This window comes from Cricetulus griseus, chromosome 3 (genome assembly GCF_003668045.3).
Source record: "Cricetulus griseus strain 17A/GY chromosome 3, alternate assembly CriGri-PICRH-1.0, whole genome shotgun sequence".
NCBI lineage: Eukaryota > Metazoa > Chordata > Mammalia > Rodentia > Cricetidae > Cricetulus > Cricetulus griseus.
The window spans coordinates 257,694,259-257,713,541 of record NC_048596.1 but is presented as its reverse complement, the minus strand read 5'-3'; the positions used below and the strand labels follow the sequence as shown (position 1 = coordinate 257,713,541).

The window sequence follows — 19,283 nt, the reverse complement described above, 5'->3', positions numbered from 1 at the left end:
AAGCTACATTGGAAAATTTTGTTCATGAGGGCTGCTACACATGCACCCACAGACATACACATCACACGCACACACACACACATATACACACACCACCAAATAAATAAGTATAATAAAATTTTTAATTTTTTTTCATTTTCTCATGACATTTCTGATTCCTAAAGAGGAGTTTGTTTTGACATTCCTTTTAGTGGCTTCAAACTTTGTCACTTGGACACATTTAAAACAAAACCCTTTATTTCTCCATCAGGAAGAAGGGTCAGAGCAGAAGTACCTAGAGTTTCCCCATTGCCTTTTCCAAAAATCTAAATTTATTGTTCTCACTAATGGGTGTATGTTGGGGGGGGTCACTTGAGCCACAGCTCATGTGTGGTGGTACGAAGACAATATTCAGGAGTTGGTTCTTGCCTTCCCCCAAGAACTCCAGGGATTGAACAGGACTCAGTCAGTATCCAGCTATACTCCTAGCTATGATGTCTTTTACTTATCAGGAAAAGGCACAGTGGGGCCGAATCAGAAGGAAGCAGGCTCCCAGGTGTCTGCACATCATTTCCCCAGCGCTACATGGTGATCACAGGGTGAGGGGTCATGTGCCAGGGAAGTTCAGGAAAACCACTTAGCCACAGAATTTTTATTGGAGAAATCATGTACCAAAGTTCCACTCACAAGAAAGCAAGCGAGTGTTCAGTCTAAACAGCATGCCGTGAACAACAGTTTGACCTAGTGAGTCATCCATAGCAAGGGCCATAGAAAGCTCATGCAATTCAGGGCTCTAAGTGGCTTGTTAGCTAGTCTGGCTAAGCATAGCAGTCTTAGGCTGGCTGTAGGAATTCTTTGTTAGGGAAGTGGTGAAATCATTACATCATTTAGGTATAAAAGACTGGAGTTGGTGTGTTAAATGACATTATTTGTCACAAATATTCTAGCAGGTAATTTTATTTCTTTTCCTCTAAAATATAAAATGTTTTTTTCTAGTTATTGAGACATAAAAACAGAATTGCAACTCTTAAAGAGTTAATTGCTAATGAAAAAGCATTTCAAGATCACACTATTGAGGTAAGTTTATCATGTTATGCTTTGTCTTCAACATGCTAATATACTGCAAATATTTATGTTCTCTTGGCAAATTTGCTGAAGTTCTTGTAGCACTTAACTATCCTTGGCTGTCCAGGAACTCACTCTGTAGACCATGCTGGCCAGGAACTCACAGAGATCCACTTGCTTCTGCCTCTCAAGTGTTGGAATTAAAGGTGTGTGCCACCACCGCCCGGCAAATTCTGTACGTCTATGAATTCAGTTCATGTCAAGCAATCCTCAAACTTTGAGTATCAAAAAAATTATGTGTAAGGGTTTTGCTTGCATGTATATGCACTGTGTGTGTGCAGTGCCTGAGGAGGTCAGAAGAGGACATCAGCTCCTGTGGCACTGGAATTACAGATGTTTGTGAGGCCACCATGTGGTGCTGGAACTGAACCTTGGACCTCTGCAAGACCAGCAAATTCTCTTAACTACTGAGCCATCTCTCCAGCCCCCTGTCTTTGATTCTCAAGTTAAAATGATACTGTAAAATGATAGGAGTTGTAACTACTATAACATGTGCAAACATATTTAATCTCAGGTCACAGATTTTGATGCAGAAGAAGCCAGGAATACCAGAGATGCACCTGTGTTACTGGCAGTCAAATTGGATAAATACCACAATCTAAATGAGGAGCTCGATTTCTTGGTAAGAAAGACCAATGCCTTATGGTCCTTTTTATGCCCAGTGCCATCTACTACATTTTAAGAACTTTCAAAGTATTGCTTATTAAAATAGTCATACCAGCATTGGGGCAGTATTATCAAAAAAGTATGGAAGTATTTCCATGTTTTAAAATTGGAAAAATGGTTCAGTGGTTAAGCTGTATTTCTAGAGGACCCAGGTCCAATTCCCAACACTCACAAGATAGCTTATAACTATTTATAAATCAAGTTCCAAGAGATCCATGCCCTCTTCTTGCCTCTCCAGGTACCAGGTATGTAAGCAGTATACAGACATATGCAGACCAAACATCCATACACATAAAATAAAAATGAAATTTTAAAATAATTATAAAAATTTAAATACAGTCCAACTTGATTTGTAAGATTTATGTCTTTCAAAATGCAGAAGCCAAAAGATAAACATGCTTTTATTTTCCCTAATACTAGGTATCAAACCCAAGGCCTACCTCATGCCAGACAAGCATTCTACCACTATCTATGTCCCACCCTTTATTTTTATTTATTTTTCAAAATGTTATTATTTATTTTGTGTTTATGCACATCCATGCAGGTGCCCTCAGAGGCCAAAAGGGGGTGTCAGATCACCTGGAGTTCTAGTTGGTTTGAGCTGCCTGATGTTGGGAATCAAACTTGAGTCCTTTAAAAGAGCAAAAGTGCTCTTAACTGCTGAGCCATCCTTTGTTTTTTTTTTGTTTTTTTTTTTTTTTGATGGGTTCTTACTATCTAGTTCAAGCCAAGCTTCATCTCACAATATCCCACCTCAGCTTCTGACGTTCTGGACTTACAGATACATGCCATGCATAGCTCAGCTCTCCAAAATATTGTGGATAAAGCACGCTTATGCTTTTGTGTATTCTGCTATAATAGCTGCATTCAGTAACTATGGTTGGAAATAACTCCTAATTTACCTCAGCTGTCACATAAGGAGAATGCAGGAAAATAGGAGAAAATGCCAACAGGTTTTTGGTGTTTAGACAGTTACAGAACAATTTAAAAGAACTGAGTTGATACAGTATAATATTTTTCTTTTTCTGTACTATATTTTAATATACATACACAATGTATATTAATCAATCTCTTTCTCCTTACCATAACTTTGTGTTTGGAGTTTTAGCCACTTCCCTTGTGATTATTTATAGAATATGTTACATATTTCTGTGAACACTGGATCTTATTAATACTGTGTTTGACATACCTGTTACCCAACTCCCTGCCATCCTGTGTTTTTCTTTATTCTGCCCATCCTCTAGATATCACTACTACGAATTCACCTCAACTGTTTAAAAGCATCTATCAAACAATATGCAGTGTTTATCTTCCTGGGTCTGATTAATTTCGTTTACTATAATAGCCTCCTGTTCTGTTCATTTAGCTGCATAAGTATCTATCACTGTCACGTGATAACCAAAGCTGGTTTTTGTTTGTTTGTTTTTTGGTTTTTCGAGACAGGGTTTCTTTCTTTGTGTAGCTTTGGTTGCCCTGGAACTTGCTCCCTAGACCAGGCTAGCCTGGAACTGAACTTAGAGATTGGTTGCTTCAGTCTCCTGAGTGCAGGGACTAAAGGCATGTGCCACCACTGCCCAGTAATCACAGTTTTTTTGTTTGTTTGTTTGTTTGGTTTTGGTTTTTTGAGACAGGGTTTCTCTGTGGCTTTGGAGGCTGTCCTGGGACTAGCTCTTGTAGACCAGGCTGGTCTCGAACTCACAGAGATCCACCTGCCTCTGCCTCCCGAGTGCTGGGATTAAAGGCGTGCACCACCACCGCCCAGCCACAGTTCTTTTTAAAGGCATATCCTTATATTTCTAAAAAACTTAAAAGCAGACTTATCCACTATATTTATTGCATAGCCATCCACCTTTGAAAGAGAAGGAAAGTGGAGATACATGTCTAAAATTCCAGAACCCCAAAGCCTGGGGAAGGAGGGTTTCAAATTTGAGGCTAATTTAAGCTATATAGTGAATTCAAAGCCAGCCTGGTCAACTTACGGAAACCTTGCCTCAAAATTAAAAAGTAAAGTAAATATAAAATAGCCTGGAAGTAGAGCTCACTTCTCACACACTCTGGGCCCTTGGTTCCTCTCCCATGCCCGGAACGAAGACAGAAGGAAGAGGGACGGAGGGTTGCAATTTCCCCAGCATATTGCCTTACCATTGCTTCACGGGGTCCTCCTCTACAGATACAGACGTACATGTAAAATGTGAGAAGACTGAAAGTCACTCAGCACTGCTATTTAGTGGGAAGCTTTCTGTAGTTTTCCTTCTATAATTGCTTTGAAAATGAAAGTAATTTTCAGAATAAATATTAATAAGCTTTCCTGATTACCCTAAATGCTGCTCTCAGAAAAAATAATTTTTTTATTTAAAGCTTTTATTACATTTGATTGATTTGTGTGTGTGTGTGTGTGTGTGTGTGTGTGTGTGTGTGTGTGTGTATTTGTAAAACCATATTGGCATGTCACAGCACACATGGAGGTCAGAGGACACCTTGCAGGAGTGGGTTCTCCCTTTCCATATGGGTCTGGGGGATAGTATTCACGTCATCAGCTGTGGCTGCAAGTGCCTTTACCCACTAAGTCATTTGCCTACCTGTACAATTTTTAATTTTCAATAATATTCTTGCAAAACTCTGGACAGTAGGCTGGACCATGAAGTGAATTAAGCTGAAACGTAGACATGAGCATCATTTGCAAGGGAGGGCATGTCTCCGACCTGTGCCTGCATCGTCACCACTTCACTGCTCTGACTCGGACTTAAGCATGTCTCTGCATGTGTTATCTACTCAGAGGGCAGTGATGAAAGCGGGATGTGATTCATGTCCGTAGGTCCTAGCAGATGCATGGGTACTTACAAAGCCATTTCATAGTAGAAAATCACAGAATCAATAAAAGTCCATCATAATTCCTGCTTGTATGTGCTGTATGCAATCTACTCCCAGACCCAGCTCATCTATGTCTTAACTGAATTTAATAGAACTCAATTTCAGAGAATATTGGACTAAAATATAGCTGATTGTTTTCATTTTTACACTTGTTTCATGGTGGTTTCCAGGTTACATTTTCACTGATGTTTCTCCATAGATCACAAAGTTGGGGGGCCTTCTAGAGAGCAAAGAAGAACACTACAGTAGACTCATCGAAGAGAATGACAAGTACCGGAGACATGTAGGCAGCTTAATAAATAAGGTACAGGTTTTCTTACAGGAAAACAAACAAAAAAAAAAATCAAAACCTTCAAACAATGATGCCAGGCAGCAAAAACTGGTGGGGATGTGGCCCAATTGGTAGAGCACCTCCCCTGGGTTTGATCCTCAGCATAAAAACCAAACCAAACAACAATAAAACTTAACACAAACATCACATCATTGCTAATAGAACTCCAGATCTAAAAGGATCCGAGGTTTGCCAAGCCACTTTATACTGGTCCCTTTTACCGTGCAATGCACATTAAATGTCCCCATTTAGCAGGACAGCTGGAAAGTGGCCAAGAACCTTGCTCCAGGCACTTTAAAGTCTTAATTTTGCTACTTTACCTTCAAGTATCTTGCCAACTTAGTGTTTTATTTTACATTTTGTTTCCACTTTGGTCTCAATGGTCTTTTGAGACAGTGTCTCCATATGTAACCCAGGCTGGCCTTGGAATCTCACATTCTACTGCCTCAGCCTCCCTCCCAAGTACTAAAATTGAAGGTGGTGCACACAGGCCTTTAATCCCAGTACTCTGGGGGCAGAGGCAGGCAGATCTCTGTGAGTTTAAGATCAGCCTGATCTATACATTGAGTTCCAGGAGAGCTGTTACATAGAGAAACCCTGTCTACAAAAACAACAAAACAAAACAAAACAAGGCTGCATTAACTTTAACCAGATAGACTATAACCCTTAGCTGACCCTGTATCATTGGTATTGTGTGCAGACAGGTAGATGACAGTGCACTCACTGGAGCTGTCTAGTTTCTGGAACTCACATTTCTAGCCTGATGAGTGGGCCTTACTCTATCTTTATTCATATTCCTGCAATCAAAACAGAAAAAGGTATTTTGTCTGTTGTAAGATTTTCATTTGTTGTAATCAAATAATTAAACTTCCATTTGGAAAGGTTTTAAAAAGGGAGAAAGTAATCAAAATGAAATGCAAATGCTTGTATTTGTAAAAAGAATACTTATCTTCTCAAGGTAACATCATATGAAGAAATTATCAAATGTGCTGACCAAAGACTTGAGATTTCCCATTCTCAGATTGCACAGTAAGTTAATAAAACTATTTTTTTTAATTTTGTGAATATTTACTGATTTCATTCTCTGGCTTCTGAGATATTTTCCCCTGACTCTTAGAAATAGGAGAACAAGGGTGTGTGTTTAGGGTGTGACAGACCTGATTTGGAAGAAACAGTTTTATTACTCATTTCACATGGAGGACGCCTCTGGTTCAAGAGTGCAGCCTGGCTTCTGACCTGCTGCTGTTTTCAAGTGTTCACAACCTTTTTGAGAATTTTGGAATACAAAACGAACTTCTTAAAAAGGCACCATCAGTTTATATTTAATCCAAAGAAAAAGAACCACAGGCAGTTTGGGACTTCTGGTCTTCAGGTTTTGTTTCTTAGTTTTTAACATCTTCATTGTCCTTGGGCTTTGAGTGACCTCACTGCTAGCCACCAGTGAGGCGCTGCCGCCCCATGTCCTCCCCACCACCATGGACACCACCCCCCTTCCCCGGCCAGTCACTGGAAGAGTTGGAGATGGCAGAGCTACCGGGATGACCAGGCAGCCCACTCCGAAGTTCAAAGGCTTTATTCTCTCCAACTGGCTATCCCATCAGGAACCAGTGGCAATCACTGTTCCCGCAGCATCGGCTCCATCCTCCGCTTCCAGGTGGAGCTACCACCCTGGCAGTGCCCCATGCCTGCAGGGTTCGAGCAGACGGGCGGGTGGGCACCACCCTCACCGGCCCCTCCCACCTGGTGGACACCAGACAGCAGCTCCTGGGGGGCTGATGGGCAACTTGGTGCTGAAAGCAAGCACGGCAGTCAATGGGTCATCAGATTTGCCAAAGGCCACCCTGCGTTCCAGAATTAAGCAGGACAGTGTCCTCTTGCATGTATGGCGGGCTCCTATGGGCCCAGTTGGAAGCTGGACCACAGCTCAGCAACACACAACGGGAAAGAACAGCTGCATGGGCATCTCAAAGCATGCCTGCAAACCCACACAGGTGAGAAACCTTACCACTGTGGTGGGGGCAGCTGTGGGTAGACATGCCAGCTTCAAGGAACTCACCTTGGCACTACTGCAATACACCTTGACCTTCCAGTGGCAGAAGTCCAACTCAGCGTCTTCCAGGTGGGGCTGCCTCACCTTACACTTCAAGAATCATTTTGCAGCCCAGAGTGGTGGTGTGTTTTTAATCTTAGCACTTGGGAGTTAGGCAGATCTTTGAGTTCAAGGCCAACCTGGCCTACAGATGGAGCTTCAGTACAAACAGAGTTATTTTGAATCCCAAACAACAGAACTTCCAGGAAACAACCTAGAGTGTGCCCTGTAGCCAAGCCAAGCCTTTCACACCTTTCCCAAGAAGGGAGGGGCCTAACCCACAAGCCAGACCATCAAGTCCTAGCATGGTTGATTGTGAATGCAGAAGACAAGAATCCAGAAGACAAAGACCAACAGATAGGGCCTAGAGCTGATCTGTCTCTTTCCCATTCCAAATCCAACTTGAACATCTGGACATAAAATGCCAGGGGTGGCTGGAAGTTTGGGGTGTCAGGATTTATATCAGATCTGAGATAGGGAGAAGGGATACAAGCAATCTCTTAAATTGTTTCTATGATGCAATGTAAATACAGAGCTCATTCTGTGTTTTTGTTACTTTCCAAAAATGATGTTAAGAGAGTAAGAAACTCAGGAATAGAAAATATTCTAGGGCTGGAGAGATGACTCAGAGGTTAAGAGCACTGGCTGTTCTTTCAAAGGACCTGGATTCAATTCCCAGCACCCACATGACAGCCCATAACTATTTGTAATTCCAGGGGATTTGACACCCTCACACAGACTTACATTCAGACAGAACAGCAATGCACAATGTACATAAAATAAAAATAATTAAAAACAAAAAAAGTGTTCTAATAGCCTAAATGATGGCACTAAGGCTACAAAATGAGGATGGTACTAAATGATCTACATTATGACCTAACCCAGGTATTTACACCTGCTTTACGTCTTTAACATTTTGTTTGGGTTTTTGTTTACTCGAGATCATTTGTGTTCATGCATATGCACAGGTTTGCCAGTCCACGTGAGTGTGGAAGTCAGAGGACAAGTTTTAGGACTCAGTTATCTCCTCCCATGGTGGGTTCTGGGGATCAAACTCAGGTTGAGGCTTCCACTGAGCCATCTCATGACCCTCCTGTGTTCTTCCCACAATCACTTCTTTGATGTTCCCTGAGCTCTGCCAGCTTAGTTTTGGCTTTCATTTACTTGGCAAACTGACTTCCATGTTTCACTTTCAGTTTGTGTCTGTTTTTGTCATTAAGATACATTTCCTAGAGATAAAAAAAATTTGGATCTTGCTATTTAGTCCAATCTTTTGGTGGTGGTTGTTTTGTTTTATATTCTGTTTTTTCAAAACAGGATCTCTCTCTCTGCAGCCTTGGCTGCCCTGCAACTCACACTGTGGAACAGGCTGGTCTCGAACTCACAGAGATCCACCTGTCTCTGCCTTCTGAGTGCTTGAATTAAAGGCGTGCACCACCACTGCCTGGCTTAGTTGGTGTCTTTTAATTGGTTAATTGGACAGTTAAAACCATTTTCACTTAAGAGTTATTATTGAAAGCTCTGTGCTGATTCCTGCAATTTGGTTTGTTGTTTTTCTGGTTAATTGTATTAGTGCTTGTTCTTTTCTCTCTCTCCTATTCATATTAGAGGTTTGTGGGTCTATCGTATCATGTACTTTGTATTTTTTCTTAGTTCTCCCTTGTTCATCTATTCTTCAAGAAATGTATTCTTTCCTGAGCTCCTGGGTTCATGTTTTTCTCCTCTATACTCAAGGTTCCTTTAAGAGTCCTCTATAATGCTGGCTTGGTAGCCCTGAATTGTTTGTCTTGAATTATCCTTATTTCTCTATCATTCTGAAAGACAATTTTGTGGGATACAACAATCTTATTTGGAAGTTATTTGCTTCTAGGTCTTGAAATATAACATTCCATTCTTTACTGGATTTTAGGGTTTCCTTTGAGAGGTTCCATGTGTTGTGTTTGCCTTTGTAGATAAGTTGGCTTCTTTTTCTCGTTTGTTTTGAACTTTTTTATGTCTTGACTATGTGTCCCAAAGCATGTATTTGAGATTCTAAATGTCTCCTGCTTGGATCAATCTCTCTCTCTCTCTCTCTCTCTCTCTCTCTCTCTCTCTCTGTGTGTGTGTGTGTGTGTGTGTGTGTGTCTGTGTGTGTGTCTGTCTGTCTGTCTGTCTATCTCCGTCTCTAAATGCATGAAAACAGGAAAATCTCTAACAGGCCAACAGAATGCTGTGACCATACCAAACATTTCCCTGTGGTAAAGCAGCTCAGATCAGGAATTCTGTTAACACACTCCAGGGTTATAGTACACTGACCCACTGTGCAAACAAATATCTAAATGGTATGCTATAGATTTGCCATTATCTATTCTTACCTTTAGCTCTGGAACCCATAAAGGGAAAAATTGACCAAGTGTTCTGAATTGCCAAGAAAAGACCCAGATTTCCTGAATTGTGAGATGGACAGATGCTGTCTGATTAGCTTTGGATTTAATGTTAGTTATGAGAAAAAATCTGATCATAAAATCTGTAACAGGGTAATTTTATTATAGACAACAATCTTAGTGCATAATCCTGCAGTATATACACTCACAGTCTCTGTGCTGGTTTGAATGAGAATGGCCCTGTAGCCTCATGTTTGAATGCTTGTTCCTCAGTTAGTGGAACTGTTTGAGAAGGATTAGGGGGTGTGGCCTTTCTGGAGAAAGTGTGTCACTGGAGGTGGGCTTGGAGGCTTCAAAAGCCTACACCAGGTCCAGTGTCTGTCTCCCTCTGCCTGCTGTCTGTGGATCCAGATGTAAAGCTCTCATCTACTGCTCCAAAGCCATGCCTGCCTGCTGATGATAATGGCCCAACCCTCTAAAAGTCTAAGAAAGCCCCTGATTAAATGCTTTCCTTTATAAATAGAGTTGTGTGGTCATGGTGTGTTCACAGCAACAGAACAGTGACTAATACAGCCTCCAGAGAACCTATAAAACACTAACCTTGAAAATTCCATTTTGGGGTAAAATTCAATTGTTTCTTCCTTCAGTTTGGAAGAGAGAAATAGACATTTGGAAGATATAATTAGAATGCCTAAAGAGAATGTCAGAAGGCCAAGGTAAGCTTTCCTTCCTTTAAAAAAAGTCTTTAAAATAGATATAGTAAATTATACATTTAAAAAATCTACCCCTTATTTTTTATCTACCCTTTATATTTAAGATAAAAAAGATAAATATGAAGTATTTCATATTTTCCTAGTATAAATAGTTGCTTGATCAAAGTTTTCTTGTAGGCCTAACAAAGTGGCACATATCTAATTTTGGAGGCTAGCCTGCAAAGTTTAGTGTCAAAAACAGGTTTTTTTTTTTATATTATTTTGAGATGGTCTTATGTCTGGGTTGGTTTTATGAACTATTTTTTGCTATGCAGAACAGATTAAATATACAATCCTTCCACCAAATGCTCCCAAGTTTTGAGATTACAGGCACATTCCACCTACCAAGTTACAATAAAGTTTCTGTAGAGCCTGAATTAGAAAGCCAGGTTGCCTGCCCTTGTAGAAGCTATAAGCAAGATAATGAGCTGAGGTGCTTATCACTTTCTCCACGTTTATAAACTGACTCCCTTCACTAACATGAAATCTTAAAATGTGTCATTTTAGAAGAGTCTGGTCACGCAGCCCAGTGCTGTAGGATATGTACACAATCTTGTAGGTTGACTGTAAGTACAGAGTTGGGTTCTAGCTTCAGCAGTAATAGACTGAAGTTGGAAATTTAGAAAAAAATCAGTTATTTTATATGATCACTTTGAAAACATTAGTTTAATTCTGCTCAGGAGTTTTGATTTCCAAAATAGTATGGATTTTCTTTGACTTGCAGAAACATACTATGAATTTTTCCCCTAGAAATTATTTAAAAATATTTTTCATATAATTATATACATCTGCCAGTTGAGACATTTGCCTACTTATCACATAGCTTATTTTTACACTGAATTTGAGGCTTATTGATATGGATTTATTGACTTTGAAACAAGGGAAAGAGGTCACAAGGCACTCTCCAGCTGCTAAGTCCATCTGTGTGATGACATCAGAGCCCTTTAGGCTTCAGCCATGATGAACTCTGAAGTCTTGATTGACCTCTGACCTCCGTGCACAGTTCAGTACAGCTTGAGACTTCCTCTGCATTGTCTCAAAATTATCGTGCCAATTTGTTCAGTTGTCTCTGGCAATAGAAACAGTGGTATTTTAAAAAAAAAAAGAAAGAAAAACAGTCCCAGATATATAACTTTTTAAAACACATTTTTATTTCATGTATGTATATGTCTTTTTGTGGGTATATACATGTGAGTACAGGTGACCACAGGGGCCAGATTCTTTGCACCCCCTGGACCTGGAGTTGCCGGCTGTTGTGAGCCACCTGACAGGTGTGCTGGGAACCAAACTCCATCCTCTGCAAGAGCAGCAAGTGCTCCCAGTCAGATTCATCTCCACCCCCACTGGTGTCTAATTTTTGCTCCTAGTTCATCACTTGCAAGGAGATTTTGTAGGTTTTCATTTCAAAGCTGATTCTTGACCTAAGTAAATTAGGATCCTATTAAATATGAGACTGGGCCCAGTATTTTATTCACATGCATCAAGGGTGGTCCACACTGAGCATGATCCACACACCATGTGTTGAAAAGCTTCATCTTTTTAAGGTCTCATAGTTTGATCCTAAAGGACAACTTCTTAAAAGTGAAAGGCAAGCATGCCAAAGTAATTGTGTATTTTTTTCTTTTTACTGTATTCACCATTTTAGTATTCTCTCCCCATTTTAACTTCATATTCTTTCTTTCTTACAGGCCAAGATTAGAAAATCACTCAAAGTCCATGACCTTGTTAAGTCATCTTGATGAATGCTATAAAGAATGTTCTTTCTCCATGTGAATTGACTGACAGTAATACACGATTAAATATTCATGCCTGGAGTGTTATGTGAATTTATTTGTATGTGTGCATGTGTGTGCTTGCATATCTAATGTGGAGGGCAAACGTGTGTGTCCCTCCACAGGACTCATCCATGTTGTTTTAGGACAGAGTCTCTTGTTGGCGGAGAGTTTACCAAATAAGTGGGCTGTTTGGCCAGCAAGCCCCAGGAATCCTCCTGTCTCCATCTCCACAGTGCTGAGACTAGAGCATGTAGCACATACCTGGCTTTTTTTAAACGTGGGTTTTGGGAATGTGAATGAGGTCCCTGTGTTTGCACACCAAACATGTGACCTATGGATGTTATATCCTGCTTGCTTTCCTGCCTCCAGGCTTTCCTTTACCCCATTCCATCTCTTTGTCAAATCTCCAAACAAGGCTGAAAGTGTAGTTGTGGATCAACACACTCTGGTGGTAGAAATTTGGAAATCATTTCATCTCACCATGTCAGTGTTACACTTCCATTAGTCAGTTAGGTGCAAGGGTGAGTATGTGTGGAGCACGTAACTGATTTTGAAGGACATGCTGAATAAGTCAAGCTACCACCACTCTGTCTTTGTTGGAGAACTCTATAAGCCAGGTCCTATCAGAACTTGGAAACAGAAAATGTGGTGTTTGCTTGAGCCTTGGAACAGCTAGACAGGTGGTCTACCAGAACCTCCCACAGTGGTTCAGACAGCTACTCTCTTTGGGGAGGAGGTCAGATGGCACAGCTGGTGGATGACAGGTTTAAGACCCCGGAGGGCTTCAGACAGGTAAAGTGCAAGCTGAAGGGGAGACCCAGATAGCACTGGGTCAGATGGATTGACATGCTCAGGAATTCAACTAATTCATTTTAAAGAAAAAAAGCAAAAAGGAAAAAATCAGAATATTTTAAACTCATATGAAAACATTGAACATAACTTGTGACCAGTTAAGAGAGCTGCAGCCATAGTGTGTCTTCTTTCAGTAAAGTGAGCGTGAAAGTTGGGCAGCCACCCAGCCCTTATAGTTCACGCTTCCAGGGATCCTCTAGGATCTCGCATGCTGGGAAAGGTAACGATTACAAAGACAGCTGAGTCTGGAATCTTCACACCAATGGGATAAAACTAGTGAAAGAAAGCCAGCCCAGGCTGTCCAAAGCAGGCCTCTGTGCAGAAACACTGACTTAAGGTGTGTCCAGGGAGGCATCGGCATCCTTTTCCCTACAGGGTATCTCAAACACACCTCCCTTGGCACATGGCTCCAAGAAACATTAAATGGGCATTGCTCCCTTGGAGACCTTCCCACTCCCAGGAGCTCTTTCTCACCTCTTCACAAATCTCTGTTTGCTCTGTTTTAAAACAAGGCAGGTTGCAGGGAGCTAGGCATGATAGTGCACACCTTTAATCCCAGCACTCAGGAAACAGAGGCAGAGTTTATAGCCAGCCTGGTCCACATAGCAAGCTCCAGAGATGCTGAGGATGCAAGGAAAAACAGGTAAAGATCACAAGGGCACTTGTGTATAGAAAGTGAAATGAACTGTTCAGGATCCCTGCACAGAGTGATGGTCCTGCACTGGAGGAGCTGGTGGGAGAAACTGGTGGGAGAAGCTGGTGGGAAATAGCCCTGGTCTGTAGAGAAGGTTCCAGGAAGACACTACAGAAAACCTAGCACCTGAGCGGGATCCTCAACCCTTACTGGGTAGTCCCATGTTGAAAGAAGAAAGCCAAACATGTCAAACACAAGGAGGTCTGAGATGGCTGACCATCCTGGACCCACAAGTCAGGTTTGAACCCCAAACTCTTCTGGTGACAAGAGATGAAGATGGTCTTGAAAGTGTACGTGGAATGGTTATCAATTCCCAGTATGTAGGGTAAATGAAAATGAGAGCATGCTTTTTGAGGCTGCGTCACTATGCCCAACCAGCTAAGATAAACTTAGAACACATCTGGCAGGGCCTGGTGGCACAGCCTTGTAATCAAATATACTCAGAAGCCTGAGGCAGGAGGATCACAAGTTCAAGGACTGCCTGGGCAACTATAGAGAGATCCTGTCTCAGACAAGTCAGTGGTAGAGCTCTCATATGGCACAACTAGACCCTAGCTTCAGTCTGCAGCACTGCTGTGTCTTTGCATGTGTGCCGCTGCCATTTTTCCCCGGATCTGGCATAGTGTGAATGGGCATGGGGAGATCCCTACTGCCCCTGATGCAGTATGATCATCTTTTGGAAATATCCCATTCTATTGGGCATTTGTACCTGTGGGTTATTATGAAGATGATTTCCTCCTGATCTGTCTGTAATGTTTAACTGAAACAATGATTTTATATAATAATGTGTTAAATAGGATTTTGATGATTGAACATTTTAAATAAATAGTGAAGGATGGTGACAGAGGTTAGTTTAGTGGAAAAAATTAACATAGGTAAAGGTAGGATAAAATGTTGCCCCTGCCTCTGATAAAGCAGAGGCTTCAGAGGATAAAAAAAATAAAACAAGGAAGTGTCACACAGCTAGAACACATGAGTTTCTACTGAAGAGCCGTACAGACTGTGGCTTAGATTAATGATTAAGAAAAACAATTGAGTCCCAGGAGTCCAGCTAGCTTAAGTTCTTCTAATCTTAATGTTGGGAGATGTGTTTGCAGGTTTCAGAGTGCATCATAATGGAAACAAAGCTTTGAAAATAACAAGCTTAGACTATGATGTTTTTTGTCAAATAGCTTTGAGGTGAAAAACCCAGGAAGATAACCTACAGCTTTAAAAGGACACTTAGCTGAGTGAGGGAATCATTAAGATTAGGGATCAAAAACAAAGCAGTCCAGTTATTATTATCTGACATACATTCCTTGCTAGGATTGGTTGGTGACCAAAGATGATCAATTCCTTGTACCCATTTCTGCTCTCAACTTCCTGATATAAAAAAAAACAAACTGTTGATGAGTGGGTATACACCCTAAAGATTTAAAGTAGAGTGGACTGGTTGATTTTCATATATAAAACTTTAGGTTAGTGATTCCTTTAAGACTCCTTATAAGATTAACTTTCAGGATAAATAATAAAGTGACTGAATCTTTCTTTGTAACTGCAATATGCAGCCTGCCAGTGAAAGAACTGGCTGAGAAAAATACCCTGCTTGCTTACACTCTGTTAATCTATAGCAAGTTACTTAGATATGAATGTATGTGGGTTCTTGGATGACTTTGGTTTAATCATGTAAGGGAAATGGAAAACTTTAACCTGTATTCATTGTAATTATTCACTTGAAAAATAGAATGTAACCACATTGTAATTTTTATATTGCCTGAAAGATTTTGCAGGGGTATATAGGCTGTAAAGAAAAAAATAAAGTCAGCTAGAAAGAAAACATCAAGAATGAGAGAAGGAAAACACCAGGAAAGATATAGAAAGAAAGTTAGAAGACAGACAGAAGGGAAACATCAGTAGAGTAGAAAAAGCAACAGTAGGAATAATAAAATGAAGAACTAAGTTTTGCCCCTCAGAAAAGTCCTCATGTGTCTGCTTGCCCTAGTTCAATGACTCCCTGGATCCCCATTGAGCTCTGTGCTGCTGGAGGCTGGTCCTCATGGCAGTGGTACCTATTTTTTTTTTTTTTTTAAAGAGTGGATAGCCCTCAGCCTCCTGGACTTACTTGAGACCCCTAATTGTATAAATTAGGCAGTGCCTTTCTGGGGTCTCCACTGTCCACTAGGCTGCATCTGGGATCACCTGGAAGGCTCAATGAGGCACTATCTAGATTAGTTGGCCTGTAAGCATGCTTGTGACTCAGTTTGCTAATTATGTTGGTTAAGTGAGTTGGGGGGACTCACCCTGAACTGGGTCCTAGACTGAATGCAAAGGGGAGAAGGAGATAAGCATGTTTGCTGTTTCTGGCCTACGGGTGCAATATGATCAGCTGTCTCTGAGTCCCCCCAAATGACAGGCTGTACTCTAGAACTTTCTCTCCCAAGGGCTTTTGTCAGGGTATTTTATCACAGCAATGACAACTGAAGTGTCATGGACACAGCAAGTGTCCCTGTGTCCTTTCTCTAGGGCAGTGCTCTCTGAGGTTACGCCCTTTGCCATCCCCCTCCTCTCTCCTAGTCTCACCTGCAGCTCACTGTAGTGTGCCCAGGCTATGTCTGCCTGTCCCCATTCTTGTCCTCGTATCTCCACTGCCATTGGCCCAGTTCTGTCCCGGATTTCTTGCCCTTAGCCCTTGCCTCCAAACAGCCCCTGACCACTCTTTCCCCACAGCCTCTCTCCAGGGCTTTCCTTCCCATCTGCTGAAGGGCGTGTCCTGTCAACTTTCCAATAGAACCAAAGTGGGTAGGGATGACATTCTGAGGTGGCTGAGGTGGCGAATCCGTTCTCAGACGCTTAGTATTGTTATTTAGTAATGCTGTGGAGGAGGAGCCACAGAGCCACAGAGGTGGATGAGGGTGAAGGTCTAGAAAACTGAGTGCTGGGGCGGGGCGGGGGCTTTACATGAGTGTCACTGTATTTATCACGTTTGGGGGCGGGGAGAATTGAAATTCCCAGCCTGGATGAACCATACTGAGAAGACGACTGCAGAGTGAGAGTGAAGCTTCACTGTTAGGGAAATGAGACTGCTAGGGGAGGGGTGGCATTAGAGGGCGGTGTGTGTTGATGGGAGTGGTGCGGAGAAGCAGTCACTGGTGCAAAAGGGGATGTTCCAGAATCACATTTTTACCCAGGTGACAGGATCCAAACCACAAATGATGACTGGCTTTTGACTGGCCTATAAACATTTTACTGTAAGAGAAAGGAGGGCAAAGCCCGAGGGGACAGAGGCAGGTTAAGTGGTGAGTTTTGTGGTCAATCCAGTGGCTAGAATGTTCTTTTTGAAGTGTGGGCTGGGGAAGAAATGGAGGCCCTCCTGCTAATTGAGACACTGGCCAGGACAGCCTTGTTCTCTGTTCCCGTTTCCCATGAGAGTATACAATAGAGGATTTCTGCTCCTTGATACATGAAAGAACACTTAAGTATTTGTTCATACACAATAAACACAGCTGTTTTGGTTGATATTTTATTAGACCCCCCCCACCAAGTGGATTAAAAATTTGAGGAGGAAAGATGTAACTATAACAAACCATATCTCATTGGCTCAACAAGTATTTACAAGCTGGGCACTGGGGGCACGCACCTGTAGGACTAGCACCTGGGAAGCCGAGGCAGGAGGGTCCAAAGCTTAAGGCCAACCTGGGCTCCACAGAAAAGTCCTGGCTCAAAAGACAACAAAGTTCCCTGGTGTCAGACTGTTTTCTAACACTGAGTTAGGGTGCATTAACAGGCAGGAGACCCAAGAGCTCTGGATTGTCTAAGAAGACAGCAAATGCTATGATGTGAACAGGGGAGGCCTGAGAGCGAGAGGCAGGAAGGTTGTGATTATAAGTGCTAGGAACCAAACTTGGGGTGTCTGGGAGAACAGCTCTCTTAACCACTGAGCTATCTCTCCAGCCCAAGGATTGTATTTTTAAGGCAGGTCAGGTTACGTGAAGGAGGTAACCAACGAGTGAAGGACATGCAGTCACCTGGAGAATGAAGAGAACAAACCCAGGGCTCACACGATTGATTTGAACAATGCTAAGGCAAACTTAAGTATCAAAGGAAGTGATTTTCTGCTTCCACATAGTCTAAAGAAATCAAATGACCAAACGCAGAGAGTCACTGGTAGATGTCTGAACTGCATCGATGTGATTGTCCTGGATGTCCCATCTTCCTAGAAAACAGACACCCTCCACAAGGTAGGTCAGAGTTTGGGAGGGGACAGGGAGACATGAGAGAGGATAAACTAGTAGATGGGACTTTAATAAATACTACAACCAATTCAGGGGACTTTCCTGGTGGGCACTGAGGAAAAGCTGACTTGGCTCAAGGATCCCTGAAACACCTCTGCTTTTTTGTTTTGTTTTGTTTTTTGAGACAGGGTTTCTCTGTGGCTTTGGAGCCTGTCCTGAACTAGCTCTTGTAGACCAGGCTGGTCTTGAGCTCACAGAGATCCTCCTGTATCCACCTTCCAAGTGCTGGGACTAAAAGCATACACCACCACCGCCCAGACCTCACTTCTGCTTTTTATGTAACTAACATGCTGGTCTCCCCACCCCCACCCGAACCCCCAGCCATTTTCATGCTTTTGTGCTCCCCGAATTCATCACAGATCTGAGTTCATACCTCTGAGCACACACATTACCGGTTTCTGCTGCACATTTCACAGCTAATTACCTGAAAAAGCTCAAACAAAGCCACCAGTGCTGCCATTATTGCAGCAGCTACTGCAAGGTACCATGAAACATCAGAGGGTCTCTCCAGAAGCAACCCTACACTTCACTGATACTTCTTGGTTTGTTTGAGACAGGGTTTCCTCTGTGTAACAGCCCTAGCTATCCTGTTACTAGCTCTGTAGACTAGGCTGGCCTTGAACTCACAGAGATCCGCCTGCCTCTGCCTCCCACCATCGCCCGTCATTCACTGATACTACCAAGCAGAGCCATAGGATGTGGCAGAGACTATTCTGAGTACTCACTTCAAGACCTGTTTTGGGGACTACAGAGAGAAACACTGTCTCAAAAACAAACTTAAAAACCCCTTTTTTGTGCCATGACTGTTCAGACCTGCTCTGAGCTGCTGATGTTGGAAAGTTGTTGTCTTAGTCACTGTTCTATTGCTGTGAAGAGACCCCATGAAGAGGGTAACTCTTATAAAAGAAAACATTTAATTGGGGGCTGGCTTAGTTTTAGAGGCTTAGTCCATTATCATCATGGCAGGGACCATGGCTGTACACAGGCAGAATGGTGATGGAGAGAGAGCTGAGAGTTCTACAACCTGGTTTGAGGGCAACAGGGAGGGAGGGAGGGAGAGAGGGAGGGAGGGGAGAGAGGGAGAGAAACAGGGAGAGAGAGAGGGAGAGAGAGAGAACGAGAACACTGGGCCTGCCATGCAAGGCCATACCTCTTAACCCTCCTCCAACAGCACCACTTTTAGATGACTAAGCATTCAGATATAGGAGCCTGTGGAGCTTGTTCTTATTCAGACCACCAGTTTCCGTTTTTTGTTTATTTGGGGGGTTGTTTCGACAAACATGTCCTTCTATTTAACCTTCTATTTCAGAGATGACCCTGAGGTGCTGTTAAAGATGGATGCACTGTTATTGCACCGGGACCCTCACTGACTCTCTCCCCTTCTCAGGTCTGACTACAGGGCATGAGCACTTCTGGTCCTTTGATATGTTCACAGAGTTTATAGGCAGTCTCTCTCACCTCTTCTCAACACACGTTTCAACCAACCTGAACCTGCTGAAGTTAATAAGTTTAGAT

At 42.2% G+C, this 19,283-nt stretch overlaps 2 protein-coding genes across 2 annotated transcripts in view; one reads left to right on the top strand and one right to left on the bottom strand.

Annotated features, from left to right (window-relative positions):
* Positions 1-11,982, top strand: part of Cage1 (cancer antigen 1) — a 32,344-nt gene extending 20,362 nt beyond the window's left edge. Inside the window, 6 exon segments of the mRNA XM_035442925.1 lie at positions 976-1,056; positions 1,619-1,726; positions 4,841-4,945; positions 5,931-6,001; positions 10,072-10,140; positions 11,865-11,982. Coding sequence (XP_035298816.1) covers positions 976-1,056; positions 1,619-1,726; positions 4,841-4,945; positions 5,931-6,001; positions 10,072-10,140; positions 11,865-11,949 — 519 coding nt within the window. The 3' untranslated portion in view covers positions 11,950-11,982.
* Riok1 (RIO kinase 1) overlaps positions 1-19,283 on the bottom strand; it is a 67,441-nt gene that overhangs the window by 46,061 nt on the left and 2,097 nt on the right. The window lies entirely within an intron of this gene.